Genomic DNA, 21,218 nt, shown 5'->3' on the forward strand with positions numbered 1-21,218 from the left:
TTAAACAACTTGTAGTTAAATTGTGAAGGTAAAAAAGTGACATTTATCCAATTAATCATCCGATTAATTGATTAAGAAAATATTCGTTAGTTGCAGCCCTATTGCTATTTTTTTTTACATGACCAAAAACAGTCACTTGCCCAACAAAGGGTTTAAGGCACTGGTGTCAAACTGACTCCATAAAGCACAAGTGTCAAACCGATTCCAGAAAGGGCCTAGTGGGTGCTGGATTTTGTTCTAACCGATAACGCGCAGAGAGTTTAACCAATGAACTTCCTGCTGAAACAAGCAGCACCTGACAAAGTTTAACTGATTACACATGTAAAACATCTAATGGGTGAAAAGGTGTCCTCTTCATTGGTTGGAAAGCAAACCTGCACCCACTAGGCCCTTTCTGGAATCGGTTTGACACCTGTGCCATAAAGGGCCAAGTGGGTGCAGGTTTTCTTTCCAACCAATGAAGAGGACACCCTTTGACCAATCTGATCTCTTACATGGGTAATCAGTTAAACTTTGTCAGGTGCTGCTTGTTTCAACAGAAAATTCATTGGTTAAACTGTGCGCGGTATCGGTTGGAACAAAATCCAGCACCCACTTGCCCCTTTGTGGAATCAGTTTGACACCTATGGTTGTAGTGAGCACTGTCCCTGTAAGGGTTCAAAGAGAAGTCCAATTCCTGATAAAGCTGCCACACAGCACAGCACAAACATGGTGTCAAGTGCTCACCTTGGGCAGTCTAGTGAGAGGAGGCGGTAGGATGGGGAAGGCCAGGCCCGGGTTGGCCTGCTGGATCCGAGCCTGCCCAGCGACAGCGGCAGGGAAAAATGCGCTCCGCTGGAGGTGCTGCTGGTTGGTGCCGACGGAGGCCGGCGGGTCGTACTGATCACTGGACGATGGCCATTTGCCTTTCAGGATGGCGTGGCAGATGCTGTCTAGTCGGTTGATGATCACACGATCCTGCAGGGAGACATTGAAAGTACACGACCATCTTGGCTAAGGCAAAGGCGGTCCACTACCTTTGGCCAATCAGAGTAGGAGAACAGCGCCTTCTCCTGGAGCAGCTGAGCAATGGTGGGCTCCCGGGCATCGTGGATTTCAGGGGGGTCACCCATGGAAAAGGGAGCTGCGAATCTGGGACTTCCAGAATAATCCTCCACAACAGCCGCTGGAAGACACCACATTAAAGTTATAGGGCTAAAGGATTTTTTAAATAGTTTTCTGGGATATACTGCCATTTTTTGATAATCCATTTTCACCATTTCATGGACAAAATCCAAATTTTACAAACATGACATGAAATAACATCATACCATCAAACGTAATAGTGTATGATACAGACTAGAGGTGATTGCTCTAAGACTGCAAGGGGAACCCAGCTTTCCCTGAATTTTCAAAAAAATAAGTGATCAAAAGTATATGCTCAGAAAACCCTTATGTGACACTCAAGTTCCTCTCTGAGACCCCCCATTTTCTGATAATCAGGGGAATGGCGTACCGCAAGCAACACGTCACTTCCGCTCATTAATATTCATGACGTTAGCTACTGTTGCCAAGGGGGGGATATGCCACCGTTTGTCCCTAATAGGAAATGAATGGAAATCGTGTACGAAAAAGATGTTTACAGATGTTTACAATTCTCTCCAAAAATTATGTCCATGGTGCCAAATTCACTGTCAAAGATGTGGAAGAACATAAAAATGTTCAGTTAAAGAAATGGCTTGAGTGTCGAGGGCTGAAAAGGACAAAAAAAATGAGCCGACCTAAGCATAGCCTTAGCTTTTTTATCGACACCTTTTTGTTATGCGACTGACAATGATTCTCCTGTTTCAACAAGCTATCCTTTACCACCAGCCCTGTCTTTTTTATATATTATATCCTCTGGTTGTCCTACATGTCTGACCGTTCTTGGGGGTAATTTAGTTAGTTTTGTGTAGTGATCGCAAATGCTAGTCAGTGACAGCCAACGAACACTTTTAATTTTTTCATTGATAACAAATCTTAATTCTATGATTTATTTACTCTTCCCCCTTACTAAAGTTGTTTTTTTGCAACAGAAAAATGTAACTGGCAGTCAGATACCATTTTAATTCTTTTCAGGTCATTCATTGTCGCACAGAAGCAGCACGGCACAATGTCACGCTAAAAAATAAGTTAAAAATATCAAACAAAACAAAAAAATATCAACCTCTTTGTCCTCTGAAAGACCATGCCAACCGAACAAAATGTTTACTGCATATGAAATGTGAATGGCTTCACCATGGCTTCACCTAGCTAGCGTTCAAAACGTCCGCACAAGTTATTCAATTCTTCACATTTTTTCCTCCGAGTTTTGGTTTCGTGAAACATATCATGGCTTCACCTAGCTAGCGTTCAAAACGTCCGCACAAGTTATTCAATTCTTCACATTTTTTCCTCCGAGTTTTGGTTTCGTGAAACGTATGAAGAAACATCCTTCATATGTCGTTATGTCTAGAATCGTTTCTACATGTTCCAAAAAAGCAATGTGTGATTGGCATGTTCGTTTTTGAAAGATTACCGGAGAAAAGTAGCAGAATTAACATTGTTTCTATGCGAGGGCGGGTCTATAATGTCCCACTCTTGCTTTACTTCCGCTTTACGTTGCGACTTCACGGGACGGGTTTAAAATTACGAACTACGGTTCTTTTCAAAACATATAATGCATTGTTCAGGTTCAGGAATGAATGAAGTAGGGCTGGGGGGAAAAAACAAATCACATAACTCTGCTATGTCAACTACAAAAATAGGCTGACACGCAAAATCTGGTTGAAAGCTCCGTCGGCGACAAATACTTGGCCGATTTCCACTGACATCTGCACATTCCCTGCCTGCGTATGACTCCATTAAATTGTGCTGATACTTTTCTTGACAGTTTCAGTCTTTTAGCAAAATTTATGGTTGAAGCATTTGAACCCGAATCCCCTGTGTCAAAGGCAGCGTTGTTTAAGTCTCATGACCTCAAGCCAGGCCGGGGGCTTAGTTTTATAACAACTGCCAAGAAATTTCATAACCATGTTATAAAAGATATAAGTTACTGCTAACTTAGCTTGTATTTGGTACCAATATGGCACTAAAATAACGTCATCGGTAGCAGTGACTTCTAAGAAAAAACATCCCGAGGCTGCGCAATCTATGCACACTGCTGTAAAAAAAAACAAAAAAAAACTTCCGCCCTTCCTAAGATGATGATTGACGTTCAGTCGTGTCGTGTCCAATAATCCTTTTGCCTAGAATTTTAATGAATTTATCTGAATTTATTATATAAATTAATAAATTTATTTACTTAATTCATAATTGTCAAATATATTTGAAGTAAAAGGGTGGAAGCGATTCGCTTCAACTGGATTGGACAGTTAGTGCCGTCAATGACAGTCACTGAGTAAATAGCAGATGTTTTGACATCGATAAAATAAAAACGGTTTGCAAAATGGGCTAGTTCTGACTTTATTTTAAGGTCAATGCATTGATTTTGATGGGAACGTCGCCCCTACCAATATGGTCGCCCTGATTTTGATAGGGGCAAATACAGGTCTTCTCATGCTTCTGCTGTGAATTGAAATGAGTTCCTCATGAGTAGGCGTCCACTCCATTTGAAGTAGGAGGGCTGACAGTGAATATATGGACATTCATTTGCTGCTCCTTCCAACTTCAAATTGTTTGGACAGTTGTTATTTATAAACTCATTTAAAGAGTTTTAATTTAGTATTTAAGAGTTGCTTGATTGGAAGTCTACCAGTGAGAGACCCATGCATTGAAATTGACCCGGAATCAGCAGGATGTGACCGTAAATCAACAAGAAGTGACCTGGGAACGCCCAAAAATTAACAAGAGGAGATTCAAAATTAACAGGAACTGACCCATAAATGAATAGAAAGTGACGCATAAATGCCCTAGAATTAACTAATTGGCAGCCATTGTGTGGCTGGGCGTCCAATCCATTTGAAGTGGGAGGCTGACAGCGAAAGAACATTCATTCATTCGCTGCCAGCCATACATGTGGATTGGAAGTCTCCTAGTGATAAACGCATGTCAATTGAAGGCAGAAGCATAAAAAACATTTCCACACCCTACCAACATGGCTTCAGGGCGGCCATGTTCGTAGGGGTGACACTCCCATCAAAGTCAATGCATTGACATTAAAATTAAGTCAGAACTAGCATATCTCTTCGAAAGATAACTTTATCAACGTCAAAGCATCTGCTGTTTACTAAGTGGCTGCCATTGACGGTGCTAGACGTCCAATCCATTTTAAGTGGAATAGTTGATTGATTGATTGATTGATTTTTATTTCGAGCAATAACAACAAAAACAACAAGTATGGAAAAAATAAAATACAATAAAATAAAAATTAAACAGTCACGATGAATGTAACAAAAATAATAACAATACATACACGTGTAGCTCGAAAAGGAGTGGGAAGAAGCCGAGCTTTTTGAGTCCCACCCCCATTTCACTCCAAAAATTCCATAGGAATGCAGTCACTTCCCTACAACAGCTGTACTACCGGTAATCATAATGATTACATTGATAATAATAATAATAATAGTTGCAGTAATCATAATAACACCAATATATATACATATAATATATATATATATATATATACACATACACACACACATCACTAATAATACATATGAGTAACTATTACATATGTACTAAATATTATACATAAAACATGTAATATTTCTACATACACCCAAGACTATTAAAGACCTCTTTCTGTATATCGTGACCAGACCTGATGTTTATACAGCAATTTGAATTTCTGGATACTTGACAGCAAAAGAATAAATGTTGTTTTGTATTAAGTATTTATTTGAGTATTGATATTGAATTGAAAATTTTACCATTTTGTACTGCATACATTGCTAAGGCAGTAGCGGCGGGATCTTACCCGGCGAGGAGGACGTCTCCTCCTCGGGTTGACCTTTGAGCTCCGTGTCGGGATCCACCTTGACCTCCAAAAATTCCCGGCTGGCCTCGGTCATAACGCTGCCAGAGTCCAGACCCTGCGTCTTGGTCTCGTCCGCCATCGGCCGGAGGACTTCCCCCTCAACGGGACCGCTCTCCGTCTCCGTAGCAACATCATCCGACTTAACGGGGCTCATCTCGGGTTTGCGCTCCTCCGTCTCCCCCAGAAGCTCCGCTTTTTCCTCGGGATCCGGATCTGCCGCCGCGTCGTCGTCAAGAAGACTGTCCGCTTCGGGCTCGTCGTTCTCTCCTCTGAGAAGCTCCCCCGGAGCTTCGGGCATCGGGTCGGCACGCTCCTCTTCATCCTCCTCGTCTTCTTCGGCGAACATCAAGGTGTCCACTTCATCCATGGGACACATGAGATCCGGACACAGCGGGTCGGGGACATCCATGTCATCCCGCGGCTCGGGTGGGGCGCCCATGTGGGCCAGGTCCAGAGGCAGACGCAGACTCGCGTGAACGGCTTCGCACAACACAGACAAAAAAAATTTGACTTAAATAAACGCCAGGGTTCCAGCACCTGAAGTTCAATTTAAGACCATTTAATGCCATTTGTACGGAAGTAAATCTGTGCCCTTAACACTGATTTTTTTTTCAGCATGGAAATTCGAACATTGATTTTTTTTTTTTTTTAAATTAACATTTTTAACATTGAAATTTTTGTGTCTGAATTTTTTGTAACTTAATTCTTTGCTACAGATTTTTTTGTGGAGGAAATTTTGTGTCTGAATTTTGTGAGGATAAATTTATTCGCATTGCATTTTTTTGGGGAATAATTTTTGCGACCCAATTTTTTGTAATCAAATTTTTGCAAAATAAATTTTGTTGATTAATTTTTCATGCTACTTTTTTTCCAGATAAAGTTTTGCAGCAAAATGTTTTTTTCAATCGATGTTTTTGCAACAAATTTTTGCAGTTTTCGTCTCTGAATTTTGACCCTGTAAAAAGTCAGTGTTACAAATTCGATGTGGAAAAAAATTCAGTGTGAGAAATACAAATTCATACTTCGGGGGACCCAGATTTACTTTCATGCATCTGAAATTAAAATAACTCATTGACTGCAATTAACTGCACTAGACGTCCAATCTGTTTTGACTGGAAGCCCCTGTCCCAAAAAAATTGGATTTAATTTAGCATGAAATTGATGCACGCAAATTACTTTTGCGGCCACAGAAAATGATGTGACGGGTTAGATCTGAACCCCGGGTCATGGATTTGACACCATCCACGTGCTGATACCTTGATGAGAGTCACACTGGTCCTCAAGTAGAATGTTGTCTTTCTCCAAGCTGTCTTCGCCCTTGACATCGAACTTGAAGCTGTCATCTCCGCCTCGGGCGTCCCGACCCCTGACGTCCTCCAACGTGTCGGGCGGAGAGAGCGGGGCGATATAAGGCGGCAAGGGGCTCGCCGCCAGGTCGCTTTGGTCCACACCAGCCTCTTCACTAACACCGATGTCCTAATGGAAACCAGACCATGCTGAGTGTTTGCTATTCAACTCAAAGAAATATTTAATTCATGGCCCCCTTTAATTCAGACGTCTCACGCCATCAATAGGAGATAAACTTGGGCTGTTGCAATTAATTGACAATCGATTGATTAGCAAATCAATCACCATGTATTTTGATTGCCAATTAATAGTGGAGGGTGGGATCAATATAGCGAGACTGTAAGTATCCATATTTTATTACAACACACATAATGGAATCATCACGTTGTCACCATCAGTAACTAATCTATCCTGTCCTGTCCTGTTTGTGGCGTGCAAAATCCCGTAAACAGGTGTAAAGTGGGCTGTCGTGAGTTGACGACAATAGAAGAACAGATGCAAGAATGATGGAAAATGCGAACACAGAAAAGCACATCAAGTAAGTTGCTACTGACGTTTCAGTTTCAGAAAGTAGTGCACTGTATTGGTTTATATAAAACATGTAATTAATGCTCATGCAAGTTAATTGTCCAGGTATGCACTGTTTACATTTACAAGACGAGTGCAGTGAGGCATTATGCCAAATACATGTTTCTTTGCACATTGTACAAGTTTTTGCATTTTTTCTATTTCAGTAGCATACAATATATCGTTATATGGCGTTAAAAAAAATTCTTACAATACAGTATATCGAGTATCGTACTGTATTTGAATATAATCATTATCGTGGGCAAAATATCGTCACAGTATCGAATCAGAGTTACCCGTATCAAACCACCCCTATAGACAAGTTTCCGAGGTACTTCCAATTTACTTCCGCATGTCTGCAAGTAACTTCCGTTTCAGAATCTCTCCATCCAAAACAACAGTGGAGCTGGAGTAACATTACTCATCAAAATCCCTTAAAGAAGACCATTTGGAAATACCATATCCGTCTGCCATCACCACAACAGTGGAGGACAACATCTTCATGAAAGCAGATGTGGAAGAGAGCTCGTGCCACCACAAACACCGGGTGTTTTTGTAGCCATGTTGCTGCTGTGTTATGGAAGATATGTTCTTCTTATCCCTGCATTTTCATGTGTTCGGTGCTCAAAAAAATACTAAAGCTAAAATCTTGCGCGTGAAATGACTTGTTGCCTTTGACATTGTTATTACGATGATGATTGTAATTATGATGATCTTTAATAATATTTACTACAACTACCGGGGGCGGCCGAGAGGCTGGGACAGACGGTGGCTCGCCTCCATATTGGTAGTTCAAAACATTACCATAAACTGACAATATTTACGGTAACAATATGATTTGACAACTTCTCCAACTTACCAGAATCTAGGAGAAAACAAAACAGATGTGACTTTTCTTTTAAAGGCTGCTGTATAATTTGCTTGTTTCATCATGATGAATCAATGTTTCTTCCATGGATAGATACGGTAAAATGAAAGTGAGAACGTAAGTCGGAAATCTGATAGAGCTCATCACTGTCGACAAGACAGTAACAATAAGAACTATTGTTATTTGGGTTTGAGTTTCCCGAGGGACAGATATAGTTGACGGACACACACAGGAAGTCTGTTGTTACGTTTGTTATGGTCCTGGTTGCGGAGCTGCAATAAACATTGGCTTAACTGAGTTCAAGAAACTAAATTCTGTGCTTTATGAAGAGTGAAAAAAGCCGAATTTAACACAGACGAAATCATTCGGCCGATCAGAGTGAAGTATTAACGATACAAAATGTTGACATCACGTACCGTAATAGTCGGCAACGGATCGCCGCATACGTTTTTTCAACACAACGTGTGTGGCCGTGTCAGTAAAAAAAATCGGTGTGTATGTGTATGTATGTATGTATATGTATATATATATATATATATATATATATATATATATATATATATATATATATTAGGGCTGTCAAACGATTAAAATTTTTAATTTAGTTAATTACAGCTTAAAAATTAATTAATCGTAATTAATCGCAATTAATCGCAATTCAAACCATCTATAAAATATGCCATATTTTTCTCTAAATTATATATATATTCTGTAAAATAAATTGTTGGAATGGAAAGATAAGACACAAGATGGATATATACATTCAACATACGGTACATAAGGACTGTGGTGGGCATTTCACTCTACTGTCATTTAAATCTGTCTATGCTGTTCTCACTCCGAAGTGTCTACTTTTTCCAAAGCTAGACAGCTAGCTAACGACGCCTTAATAATCAGACGTCTTCCTTTTTCATCTGATTCATTAATAAAATGGCCTCAAAACATTGTCCTCTTTAGACCGTAGTAAAACAACAACAAAAAAGTACACAAGCATTGCATTAGCAACAACGTTAGCTTAGCACGCTATACAGGTTCACTAAACATAAACAAAAAGCGTCTCATACAAAAAATATAACATTTCGCTTACTAACATAATATGTACATTCTTTACAACAACCATACTTACGGACAAATCTTGTCCAAGGATCATATAAGCACAACATTACAACGTAGGCGTCAGCCCGAGACGTCGTGCAGCCATATTGAACTGGCAAGAAAGCAATAAACCATGTCGCAAAGCGACCACAAGAGTTCGCTGTTAGACAGCACAAAAAACCTTGCTGTAAAACATACCAAAAGGCAGAATACTGTCTGAGCGGGACATGTGCGTTAATTGCGTCAAATATTTTAACGTGATTAATTTAAAAAATTAATTACCGCGCCTTAACGCGATAATTTTGACAGCCCTAATACATGTATGTATATATATATATATATACATACATGTATATATATGTACAGTGAGGAGAACAAGTGTTTGATACACTGCCAATGGGAAAACCCATTGGCAGTGTATCAAATACTTGTTCTCCCCACTGTATATATATACAAGGGTGCACATAAGTGGTCCGCATGCGCGCATGCGTACTGGACGTAGACAAACGCGCTGGCCCTCAACGGCTTCCATACGCTTTTGCATACCGATGGCTGACCAGTTTTTGCGGCGGACACGAGAAAATAACTTCTCAAAATGTCCAAGAGGCAGGCCCCACTGAGTAATTATTTCCATGTTCGCCCACCCCCGTCAAAAGACAGACAGACGACAGAGACGTCACCAGAGCTACTGAAAAAAAGGACTTTTGCTGAAAAGTGGCTGCAGGAGGTACCATGGCTAGAAGCAAATGATGTTCGCACAGAAATGCGGTACAAAATGTGCCGTGAGAATCCCAATGTCGCTGATAAGAGCTGCGCATTTTATGTAGGGTCAAAGAATTTCAGCCAACCAAACTTTGAAAAGCACGAAAAAAACAGAGAGCAGGTGGCAGTTAAGCAAACTATCGATGTCAGACAGGACCCCACTTGCCCAATGGACAAGTGGCGGAATAAAGGTAATTAAGAACAGCGCCATGCACTGACAAACGTGTTTTTGCTCGCATTTTACAAAGCTAAACATGCACGTTCAATGAGGTCTTATGAGGAGGACATCCCACTTTTACAAAGGCTTGGAGTTAATGTGGGAGCCCTATAATGCCCTTTATTTTGAATTGGTGTTTTTATGTTTATTTCTTTACATTTCACTTCAAAGTAATGGCACTGGCGTACCGCAAGCAACACGTCACTTCCGTTTATTAATATTCATGACATTAGCCACTGTTGCTAAGTAGGAACAAGCCACCGTTTGTCCCAAATAGGAAATGAATGGAAATTGTGGACGAAGGAGATGTTTACAGAGCTAAACCTACCAATTCTCTCCGAAAATGATGTTCCTGGTGCCAAATTCACTGGCAAAGATGTGGAAGAACATAAAAATGTTCAGTTAAAGAGATGGCTTGAGTGTCGAAGGCTGAAAAAGACGAAAAAAAAACGAGCCGACCTAAGCATAGCCTTAGCTTTTTTATCGACGCGACTGACAATGACATTCTCCTGTCTCAACAAGCTCTCCTGTACCATCAGCACTGTCTCTCTTATATATCCTCTGGTTGTCCTACGTCTCTGACCGTTCTTGGGGGTAATTTAGTTAGCTTTGTGAAGCGATCGCAAATGCTACTCAGTGACAGCCAACGAACACTTTTAATTTTTTCATTGATAACAAATCTCGATTCTATTATTTATTTACGCTTGCTGACAAGTTGTTTTTTTATATATATAAATAACAGAAGCGGTAACAGTGGCAGTCAGATACCATTGTAATTCTTTTCAGGTCATTCATTGTCAGACAGAAGCAGTACGGCACAACGTTACGCTAAAAAAACAAGTAAAAAATATAAAAATGGCTTACCTCTTTGTCCTCTGATAGACCATGCCAACCCAACAAAATGTTTACTGCGTAGGAAATGTGAATGGATTCACCGAGCTAGTGTTAAAGTCCACGCAAGTTGTTTCGGTCTTCACATTTTTACCTCCCGAGTTTTTGGTTTCAGGAAACGTAGGAAGAAAACATCCTTCAAGTCTCGTAATGTCTAGTCATTTCTTCAAGTTCCAAAAAAGCAATGTGTGATCGGCATGCTCGTTTTTGAAAGATTACCGGCGAAAATTAGCACAAAATACGTTGTTTCTATGCGACGGCAGGTCTATAATGTCCCACTTCGGCTTTACTTCCGCTTTACGATGCGACGTCACGGTCTAAAAATAGCATGCATGCGGTACGCCATTTTGTTGTGTCAGTTGATGTTAATTAAGCATTAATTGTTAATATAATTAATTAAAGTTAATTGGCTCTAAGTAAAGACTTGTCATAATTTTATCGCATCAGGCGGGTCGGCTCTCAAGCTCAATGAGGACCAAGTCACATCTCCAGTTCCTCCTCTGAGAACCTGGGCAAAAAAAATATGTGCACCCCTGTATGCACACATAAGTGGTCCGCATGCGCGCATGCGTACTGGACGTAGACAAACGCACTGGCCCTGAAGGGCTTCCATACGCTTTTGCGTACCGATGACTGACCACTGTATTTGCGGCGGACACGAGAAAATCCCTTCTCAAAATGTCAAAGAGAGAGGCCCCACTGAGTAATTATTTCCGTGTTCCCCCAACCCCGTCAAAAGACAGACAGACGACAGAGACGTCACCGGAGCTACCGAATAAAAGGACTTTTGCTGAAAGGTGGCTGCCATGCACTGACAAACGTGTTTTTGCTCGCATTTTACAAAGCTAAACATGCACGTTCAATGAGCTCTTATGAGGAGGACATCCCACTTTTACAAAGGCTTGGAGTTAATGTGGGAGCCGCATATGAATGCCCTTTATTTTGAATTAGTGCTTTTAATTTTATTTCTTTACATTTCACTTCAAAGTAATGGCAATTTTGTTGTGCCACTTGATAATCAAGCATTAATTGTTAATATAATTAATTAAAGGTAATTGGCTCTAAGTAAAGCTTGTCATAATTTTATCGCATCAGGCGGGTCGGCTCTCAAGCTCAATGAGGACCAAGTCACATCTCCAGGTCCTCCTCTGAGAACCTGGGCAAAAAAATATGTGCACCCCCTATATATATATATATATACTTCTGTCTCCATCAATGTACTCGTTTATAATGCGCACCATGATTTTACAAGTTGATTTTGAGGAAAAAAGTTCGCGTTATATTCGGGAAATTACGGTATACCTCACGTCAACACAGGCTGACAGGTTGTTATAGTTTTGTCCGCGAATGTTCTACAGTACATCTCATCTATGTTGTCCTACGTTGTGGGTTCCTCTGGCTTGATTTTGCAGTTTTAACTTTGTCAACACACTGCTTACTTCAACCGCAATTCATGTTCTTTCTAAACCGGAAGTTCGGAGCAGAAATTTTTCCAAGATGGCGCCGCCCATATTTCGCTCAGTAAACTTGTCTATAGCCAATATGCTGTTTAGAAACACTGTTGACTTAAAAATTGTCTAAGAGCGTCAATTTTTTCCCCCATTTTTAAATCTCTTAAAACTGGATAGGAAACAGTATTTTCAGTTTTTAATTTAAGTTGTTTGTGTTTTTTTTAATTAAAAAGGATATAAATATTTTCCTTTTATGTATTTAATAATTTATTTTTCATTGTTTATTTTCATGGTTTTTAGTCCATTATTAATTATTAATGAACCAAAAGGGGTTAAAAAAAAAAAAATCTTTTACATGTTTAGATTAAAAGAAAAAACTAAGGAAAAAATGTAAAAATTCTCTATAATCTAAGAATTTTTTATTTCAATTTTAAAAATCAAAGGAGGGAAAAAAAACTGTCGATAATGTCTGATTTTTGGACTACGATCTTAGCAATTTTACAATTTTGGCAAAATCAGATTTGGCACCCACGGCGCCAATTTTATACCCCTAACGTACCTTGAACAGCATGAAGCTGGCTGACTCCACGGAATCGGCGGCCGACGGATGAGAGGGTGAAGCCGAAGGGGGTAGTCCAAGACACTCCTCCAGGGTCCCATCCCCGCCACCGCTGGCACTGCCGTCCCCGTGCCGAGCCTCCTCGTCCTCCTCCTCCAGGAAGCCCGTGGGACCTAGGATGGGGTCCGACTCGTTGAACATGTGCTGAGCCGGGCTGGAGTGGTCCGTTCCATCCCAGGGAGCCTGCACAGAAGGCTCCTTTAGCTTTCGTCGCACAGATATCATAAGGATAGATGTCAACAAGCAGCCATCTTGCAACAGAGGAGATTGTTCTCCATTAAAGGAGCCATATGTAAGATTGGTGGCCAAAAACCCTGACCAGAATCAAAATATTGAAAAAAACAAAGTTTTTTGGGGGTGTTTTGCAAAATTACACAGGGGTTAGGTTAGTGCGAGAATAAATATTCATTTTTTAGCGAGGAAGCCTGACACAAATATCAAGTTTCACAAATAAATAAATAAATAAATAAATAAATAAATAAATAAAATTTAAAAAATAAAAATCAAGCGTTATAAGGTGAGTTTCAGTTGTTATGATGGGAGGGGAACTACCGTACTTTTCTCAGCATCATAAGCACACTGAGGTGAATATTTTTCAATACAATTTTAACTATAATTTGAATAAAGCATTGTTAAAAAAAAAAAAATCATTGTTAAAAAATGTATGAATACCGTAAATATTTTTAATAAAAATCATTTAAAACAGTAAAATAAAAATACACACATTTAAAAAAAAGAATATTTCCCATTGTTTTTGTTTTATTAATTCAAAACATTGGATTTCAACTTGAATGTAAAAAACAATATTTTTTATATTTATGACTATAATCATCATGTTTGATTGAATCAAAATAAAATATCACAAACATGAAAAAATTAATAATAAGTAATTAATAATAATATATAATAACAATAAAAATAATAATAATAATTTAAAAAAAAATAAACACAGCATGATTATTCAATGCCAATCATCGCAGTTCAAACAGATTTGACATCAATTGCTGAACGGCAGCCGATGAATTAAAGTGACTACGATTGTGATAAAAAATCCAATTATTTTGAAGTACGGTGGGAGTACAGTACCTGCAGCCGATCCAGCTCCACAGACGGCGCCAGAAGTCCGGTCTCCTCGGACGAGCCCTGCTCCCCCACCAGTGCGTCGTTCCTCAGCTCGGAGCGCAGGTCGCCACCATACGAGTTGAGCATGCTCTGACCGCCGGCCGCTGAGTTAAAGGGGAAGCCGTTGGGGGCGTCCTTGGAAGCCTTGCCCCCGTGCAGCGCCTCCATGTCCCCAAGGCTCTCATCCAGTGGGGGGCAGTCCAGGAAGTCGCCCCGGGAAGTCGAGACCATCCCCAGGCCTGGAGAGCTCGCCTCTGGCCGAGCGTGCGGGTGAGAAGAAGAGGACGATGACGAAGAGGGAGTAGAGGTTGCCTGCTGGGGATACTCCGGAGGTGGAGGGGTGTCGTACAGGCAGCAGTGGGGGGGCGGCAGCTGAGAAAAGATTGATGGATTTAACACATGGGTGTTCAAACTTAATGACGAAAATATTAGAGGTGCACGATAATTATCGGTCCGATAATAGGAATTATGACGTCATCCCAATAAATCCGATAACAATATGTTATTAATAGGGCTGTCAAAATTAACGCGTTAACTAGCGGTAATTAATTTTTTTAATTAATCCCGTTAAAATATTTGACGCAATTAACGCACAAATGCCCCGCTCAAACATATTAAAAGGACAGCAAAGTGAAAGGTGTACTTGTTGTGTTTTTCGGAGTTTTGCCGCCCTCTGCTGGTGCTTAGGTGCGACTGATTTTATAGGCTTCAGCATCCATTAGCGTTGTGTAAGTAATTACTGACATCAACAATGGCGGGCTACTAGCTTATTTTTTGATTGAAAATTTTACAAATGTTATTAAAACGTAAACATGAAGAGGGGTTTTAATATATAATTTCTATAACTTGTACTAGTTATTATCTTTTATTTATTTTCTATAAAATTTTTATAAATATTTATATATTTTATTTATTTATATATTTATATTTTTTTTTAATTATTTTTATTTATCTATTAAGAACTACAAGTCTTTCTATCCATGGATCGCTTTAACAGAATGTTAATAATGGTAATGCCATCTTGTTGATTTATTGTTATAATAAAGAAATACAGTACTTATGTACCGTATGTTGAATATATATATCCATCTTGGTCTTATCTTTCCATTCCAACAATAATTTACAGAAAAATATGGCATATTTTATAGATAGTTTGAATTGCGATTAATTACGATTAATTCATTTTTGAGCTGTAATTAACTCGATTAAAATTTTTAATCGTTTGACACCCCTAGTTATTAATAATATTTTTGGCACGGTGTCGGATTGGGATGTGTGCGTTTGTTTCCACTCCTGTTTTGCCAGTATGCAAAGTTTTGTTTCTGTTATAGAGACCGTATTTTTCCTTCATTGAGTTATAAACCTTACTATGGGAATTAGCAAATGTTTGCATTTTACAGTGTTATGTTTACAAGTTCTTGAGAGGCCTTTTGGTCATTGATAGGCTTGCTGTTCAATAATTGCCAGGTTAAGAAAGTTGTTTCATGGACCAAGACGACAAAAGTCTCCTCTCCTTTTTTGTCACATATGTCACCAAATGTTTTATTTGCTGACAAAGCACAATACCTGTTTGGTTTATGTTTGTTTTAGATCAGTTCTCATTGTTCAGGTGAACACATCGTCAATAATAGTGACTGATTGTGACTGACTCAAATTAAAGTGAAAAAATTAATATGGGCACTTTATTTGAAGTCAAAACTGTTCTAGTTTTGTTCATTATAATAATTTTCATGTCATCATGAAAATTCTGGTTCGGTTAAAGGTAAATCGATGCTGAATCAACCACTAGTATTTTTGACCGACAGGTGTTCAAAAACTCAGGTGAATATACATTGAAAAATTATATATATATTATCGGTTATCGTATCGGTATCGGTCTTGAGGAGCAGGAAGTTATCGATTTCGGTTTCAAAAAGTGGATATCGTGCACCCCTAAAAAATATCATTAAATATGGCCCACATTAGAAGCTTGAGTTCAGCCAACATTTTGTTGCACTTCTCGGTTTCAACACTAGATGAAGCTAGTCACTTAAAGGTCCTTCTTAAGAACCTTGACATCACAACCTTGTCGCATCACAACCAGAATTGATGATCATGTCTAGCTTTCTGGTGCTGTGCGAGCACATGTTGACAGAATGCACACATGGCAAAAAGACAATATAAAGCCTATGAATTGGTTAATCTGAGCAGAATGACCACAAGTACCCTGTTCGCCAATGCTGAGGTAAGCCGCCCGAAGCACACAGCCAACCGCAGCTAACGTTACTGTTTACATATGGGGTATCCAACTCTGGTCCTCGAGAGCACCTATGCAGCTGGTTTTCAATGTCTCCCTCCTCCAACACACCTGACTCAAATAATCAGGATTGTTATCAGGCTTCTGCAGAGCTTGCTGATGAGCCGATCATTTGATTCATGTGTGTTAAAGGAAGGAGACATGGAAAAGACGCTGGAAAGGTTGGATACCCCTGGTTTACATAGACTGACGCTGGGCTGCTATAGGTCTGCAAACACCCCAGTAATGGCGGCCAACCCCTAAAGGGGGACGTACACAAATCTCTACTCGGATTAGTCGATAGTAGGCCTGAACGATATTGGGAAAAACTATTGCTGCGATTTTTTTGGGGTTTGCGATATATTGCGATATTATATTGCGATATTAAAAAACATATATATATATTTTTTTCCAAGATATTTTCACAAGATGACTTAAATAGCTGTTTGGAAAGACTTTAGATCACCACAGTGTACAGTCATCCCTTGTTTTTTGCGGTTAATGGGGACAAGAACCCGCCGCGATAAGTGAAAAACCGCGAAGTAGCCCACCCCCCCATTTTAATTTTTTTTTTTTTGTGTGTGTTTTTTGTGCCCAATGTATTTATTCAGATTTAGCATTGGAAAGAGATACATACAGGTTGACCCAAAAAAAAGTTTACATTCAGTTGACTGCTTGTTTAAAAGCCATTGAAACATATCTAAATAGGTTGTCATGCTTAAGTGATTCATTAAGGTCACTCAATGCAGCTGGTAATCTCTCGTCTCTACAATTCCTGTGCTTCTGCTGAAAATGAAGAAAACTTTAGCTGTACCTGAATTGCTGCGTGCCGGTCTGACACCTACTGAGATTACAGCAAATCTGAGAATATCCAGATGTGCAGTCTACAAAGTTAAAAAGAAGCTGAAAGATATTGGAACAGCCTCACGAAAACCTGGGTCTGGAAGTGCCGATCTGTGCCGACCAAAAAGTTGATCGACAAGGTGATATGTGGCCACCCCAGAGTCCAGATCTCAATCCCCTGGATTATAGCATATGGGCAACTGTGGAGGACAGTGCCTGTAAGAAGCCACAAACTGCTGTGGCAGCCTTGGAGAGGTCCATTGTTAGATCTTGGGAAAAGATGACAGCATCCTACATAAAGAAGCGTTCCGTAGGCGCCTGGAGGCTGTTGTGACACTTAAGGGAGGACACATTGAAAAATAGAGTGTACTGTACATGTTCTTTACAATAATGTATAATTTGTGATTCAATTCTAATTCCAAGTTTAATAAACATGGCATTTAAGTTGTATTATGGCAGTGTAAACTTTTTTTTGGGTCACCGTGTATAAGACATGTTTTTTTCTCACCCCCCCCTAAACCCCCCCCCCAAAGGGATTTAAAAAATGTATAAAAATAAATGGTTTTTAAGCACTTCAAATTTCATAATTATGATAAGTTTTAAACATAACTGTCCAACCAAATCATTTTTGAACAAGAGTAAAGTACTGTAGCAGATAAATGCTTGGCTTTATTAAATGCTTCTGTTGATCTACTTTAGCTGTGATCGTTGAAGTGACATGTAGAAATTTCAAACTCCTCATGATCACTTCTGGCATTTAAATGTCTCCAACGTCCCCACAGTACACACATTCATTCCCGCGCGGCTTCCTTGCAACTGTTTAACAAGTTCAACGATGATTGACAGATGCCCGTGTGAAGTCTGCTTCTTTGGCCAGATCAAAGCCATTGTTGTGCCGCAGTGACTGAGAGGATCAAAAGGCTGGGAGAGGGAGGGTAGGAGGCTGTGCGCAGACCAGAAAGTGAGGCGTATGTGGATCAAAAAAAAGAAAAACTATCGCACGTGCTTGCGATGGGACTATTGCGCACACGCACATCGCGATGGCGATGTTTAAACGATATATCGTTCAGGCTTAGTCGATAGCATACAAAAAGACAACCAAAATCTGCAGCTGTTTGAAGATACAGTGCCTTGCAAAAGTATTCGGCCCCCTTGAATCTTGCAACCTTTCGCCACATTTCAGGCTTCAAACATAAAGACATGACATTTAATTTTTTTGTCAAGAATCAACAACAAGTGGGACACAATCGTGAAGTGGAACAACATTTATTGGATAATTTAAACTTTTTTAACAAATAAAAAACTGAAAAGTGGGGCGTGCAATATTATTCGGCCCCTTTACTTTCAGTGCAGCAAACTCACTCCAGAAGTTCAGTGAGGATCTCTGAATGATCCAATGTTGTCCTAAATGACCGATGATGATAAATATAATCCACCTGTGTGTAATCAAGTCTCCGTATAAATGCACCTGCTCTGTGATAGTCTCAGGGTTCTGTTTAAAGTGCAGAGAGCATTATGAAAACCAAGGAACACACCAGGCAGGTCCGAGATACTGTTGTGGAGAAGTTTAAAGCCGGATTTGGATATAAAAAGATTTCCCAAGCTTTAAACATCTCAAGGAGCACTGTGCAAGCCATCATATTGAAATGGAAGGAGCATCAGACCACTGCAAATCTACCAAGACCCGGCCGTCCTTCCAAACTTTCTTCTCAAACAAAGAGAAAACTGATCAGAGATGCAGCCAAGAGGCCCATGATCACTCTGGATGAACTGCAGAGATCTACAGCTGAGGTGGGAGAGTCTGTCCATAGGACAACAATCAGTCGTACACTGCACAAATCTGGCCTTTATGGAAGAGTGGCAAGAAGAAAGCCATTTCTCAAAGATATCCATAAAAGGTCTCGTTTAAAGTTTGCCACAAGCCACCTGGGAGACACACCAAACATGTGGAAGAAGGTGCTCTGGTCAGATGAAACCAAAATTGAACTTTTTGGCCACAATGCAAAACGATATGTTTGGCGTAAAAGCAACACAGCTCATCACCCTGAACACACCATCCCCACTGTCAAACATGGTGGTGGCAGCATCATGGTTTGGGCCTGCTTTTCTTTAGCAGGGACAGGGAAGATGGTTAAAATTGACGGGAAGATGGATGCAGCCAAATACAGGAACATTCTGGAAGAAAACCTGTTGGTATCTGCACAAGACCTGAGACTGGGACGGAGATTTATCTTCCAACAGGACAATGATCCAAAACATAAAGCCAAATCTACAATGGAATGGTTCAAAAATAAACGTATCCAGGTGTTAGAATGGCCAAGTCAAAGTCCAGACCTGAATCCAATCGAGAATCTGTGGAAAGAGCTGAAGACTGCTGTTCACAAACACTCTCCATCCAACCTCACTGAGCTCGAGCTGTTTTGCAAGGAAGAATGGGCAAGAATGTCAGTCTCTCGATGTGCAAAACTGATAGAAACATACCCCAAGCGACTTGCAGCTGTAATTGGAGCAAAAGGTGGCGCTACAAAGTATTAACGCAAGGGGGCCGAATAATATTGCACACCCCACTTTTCAGTTTTTTATTTGTTAAAAAAGTTTAAATTATCCAATAAATTTTGTTCCACTTCACGATTGTGTCCCACTTGTTGTTGATTCTTGACAAAAAATTAAAATTTTATATCTTTATGTTTGAAGCCTGAAATGTGGCGAAAGGTTGCAAGGTTCAAGGGGGCCGAATACTTTTGCAAGGCACTGTATTTTAGTGGGTGGGGCTAAGGCAGCTGCGGAAGGAAGACTGATTAGGATCTACTTTCATTATTAAGCCTTTTCTATCACTTTTTTAGGTGGATTTGTGTTAAAAAGTGACCCAGAAAAGCCCTAAAATGGAAATGATCCAAAATTTACAGAAAGGGACCCTAGAATGCCCAAAATGTGCCGGAAGTGACAAACAATTAAACAGGAAGTGATCTGTAAATGCTTGAAAATGAACAAGGAAGTGATCCAAAAAGAAATTGTCTGCCATTGACAATGATAGACAATTCATTTCAAATAGGAGGGGCGAACCACGACACTACCACATACCCTGTGAAGATGGGACGTGTGGTGTCCCCTCACATAGTTCCTGTGGGCTTCTAGGAAGCCCAGCTGGGGGTCGTTGAGGATGTAGAAGTCTGTACGACTCAACCCGTGTCGAGCCGCTCCCACCAGAAGGTCCCGGTCGTGCTTCCCCGACTCCCACCACACGGGGAGGTAGAGTGATGGGCGGCACAGCTGCAGGCGCGCCGACAGCAGCGGATGGCGGAGGACCTGGAGAGGACCACAGCACCGGTGTCAGAAAACTGTTTTGGTAGGCTTTTCATTTAGAACAAGATTTTAATCACCTGTTCACGGATCTTGCGGAGAAGCTCGATGCGGTACAAGGTCCGTGCGGCTCGCTCTTCTGTCAGAGGCTCCACCAGAATGCTGCTGTCCATCAAGCCTACAGAATTTAAGAAGATAAAAAGGAATATTCATTTATCTGCTGTCTCTTGCTGATCCTTTGCCCAGCTCTTCCAAGGGTACATAAGGCATTTCCAGCTGGGAGATGGCGTCTCTCGAGCATGTTCTGGGTATGACCTGGGGCCTCCCTTGAATGGTGGGTGTGTCTATCACAGTTCATCGTGAGGGTGTTCAGGGAGCATCTTAAACAGACAAGCCAACATAGTCGCTCTACTCTGATGAGAAGAAGTTGGTCACCTTCTTCCTTCCTGGGCGGCAGCTTGCAGGCGCTCCGGCACATCTTGACAAATGAGTTGAAGTACGTTTCCAGGCTGTCGTCTGTCTTCCTCTCCAGTCGGGCCAGAACTCGAAACTGCGACCAGTCGAACATTTTCCTGTCAGGATCGTAGGCCACGCCGAACGACGACACAGTACGGTAAAAGTCCATCTGCTCGCGCCGGGTCCATCTGACACAAAAAAAAAAAAAAACGCACACGTTTCAATTACATTTTCAAAAAATGACTAAATTGATGCCATTGGCTTTCACGCAGAGAGAATGCAACACACACAGAATTCTGAAAATCTCAAGACTTCCTGTGTCTTTCCTGGGAAAGCCTCAAGCCATTTTTGTGGCTCTACTAATGAATAACCTGTCAACCAAATTTCATGTTCCCAAGTCAAACTGCTTTTGGAGGCTGAATTAAAAAAA

The 21,218-nt window shown here is 40.4% G+C and overlaps 1 protein-coding gene across 4 annotated transcripts in view; it reads right to left on the minus strand.

Annotated features, from left to right (window-relative positions):
- Positions 1-21,218, minus strand: part of chd6 (chromodomain helicase DNA binding protein 6) — an 88,164-nt gene that overhangs the window by 12,783 nt on the left and 54,163 nt on the right. For all 4 annotated transcript variants that reach the window (XM_057845626.1, XM_057845624.1, XM_057845622.1 and 1 more), the window contains exons 33-41: positions 20,768-20,976; positions 20,413-20,510; positions 20,114-20,338; positions 13,879-14,286; positions 12,733-12,975; positions 6,232-6,451; positions 4,916-5,455; positions 1,017-1,165; positions 727-957 (exon numbers count right to left, since the gene is read on the minus strand). In XM_057845626.1, the coding sequence (XP_057701609.1) occupies positions 727-957; positions 1,017-1,165; positions 4,916-5,455; positions 6,232-6,451; positions 12,733-12,975; positions 13,879-14,286; positions 20,114-20,338; positions 20,413-20,510; positions 20,768-20,976 (2,323 nt within the window). The remainder of the gene's footprint in view (positions 1-726; positions 958-1,016; positions 1,166-4,915; positions 5,456-6,231; positions 6,452-12,732; positions 12,976-13,878; positions 14,287-20,113; positions 20,339-20,412; positions 20,511-20,767; positions 20,977-21,218) is intronic.

This window comes from Corythoichthys intestinalis, chromosome 9 (assembly GCF_030265065.1).
Source record: "Corythoichthys intestinalis isolate RoL2023-P3 chromosome 9, ASM3026506v1, whole genome shotgun sequence".
Taxonomy (NCBI): Eukaryota; Metazoa; Chordata; class Actinopteri; order Syngnathiformes; family Syngnathidae; genus Corythoichthys; species Corythoichthys intestinalis.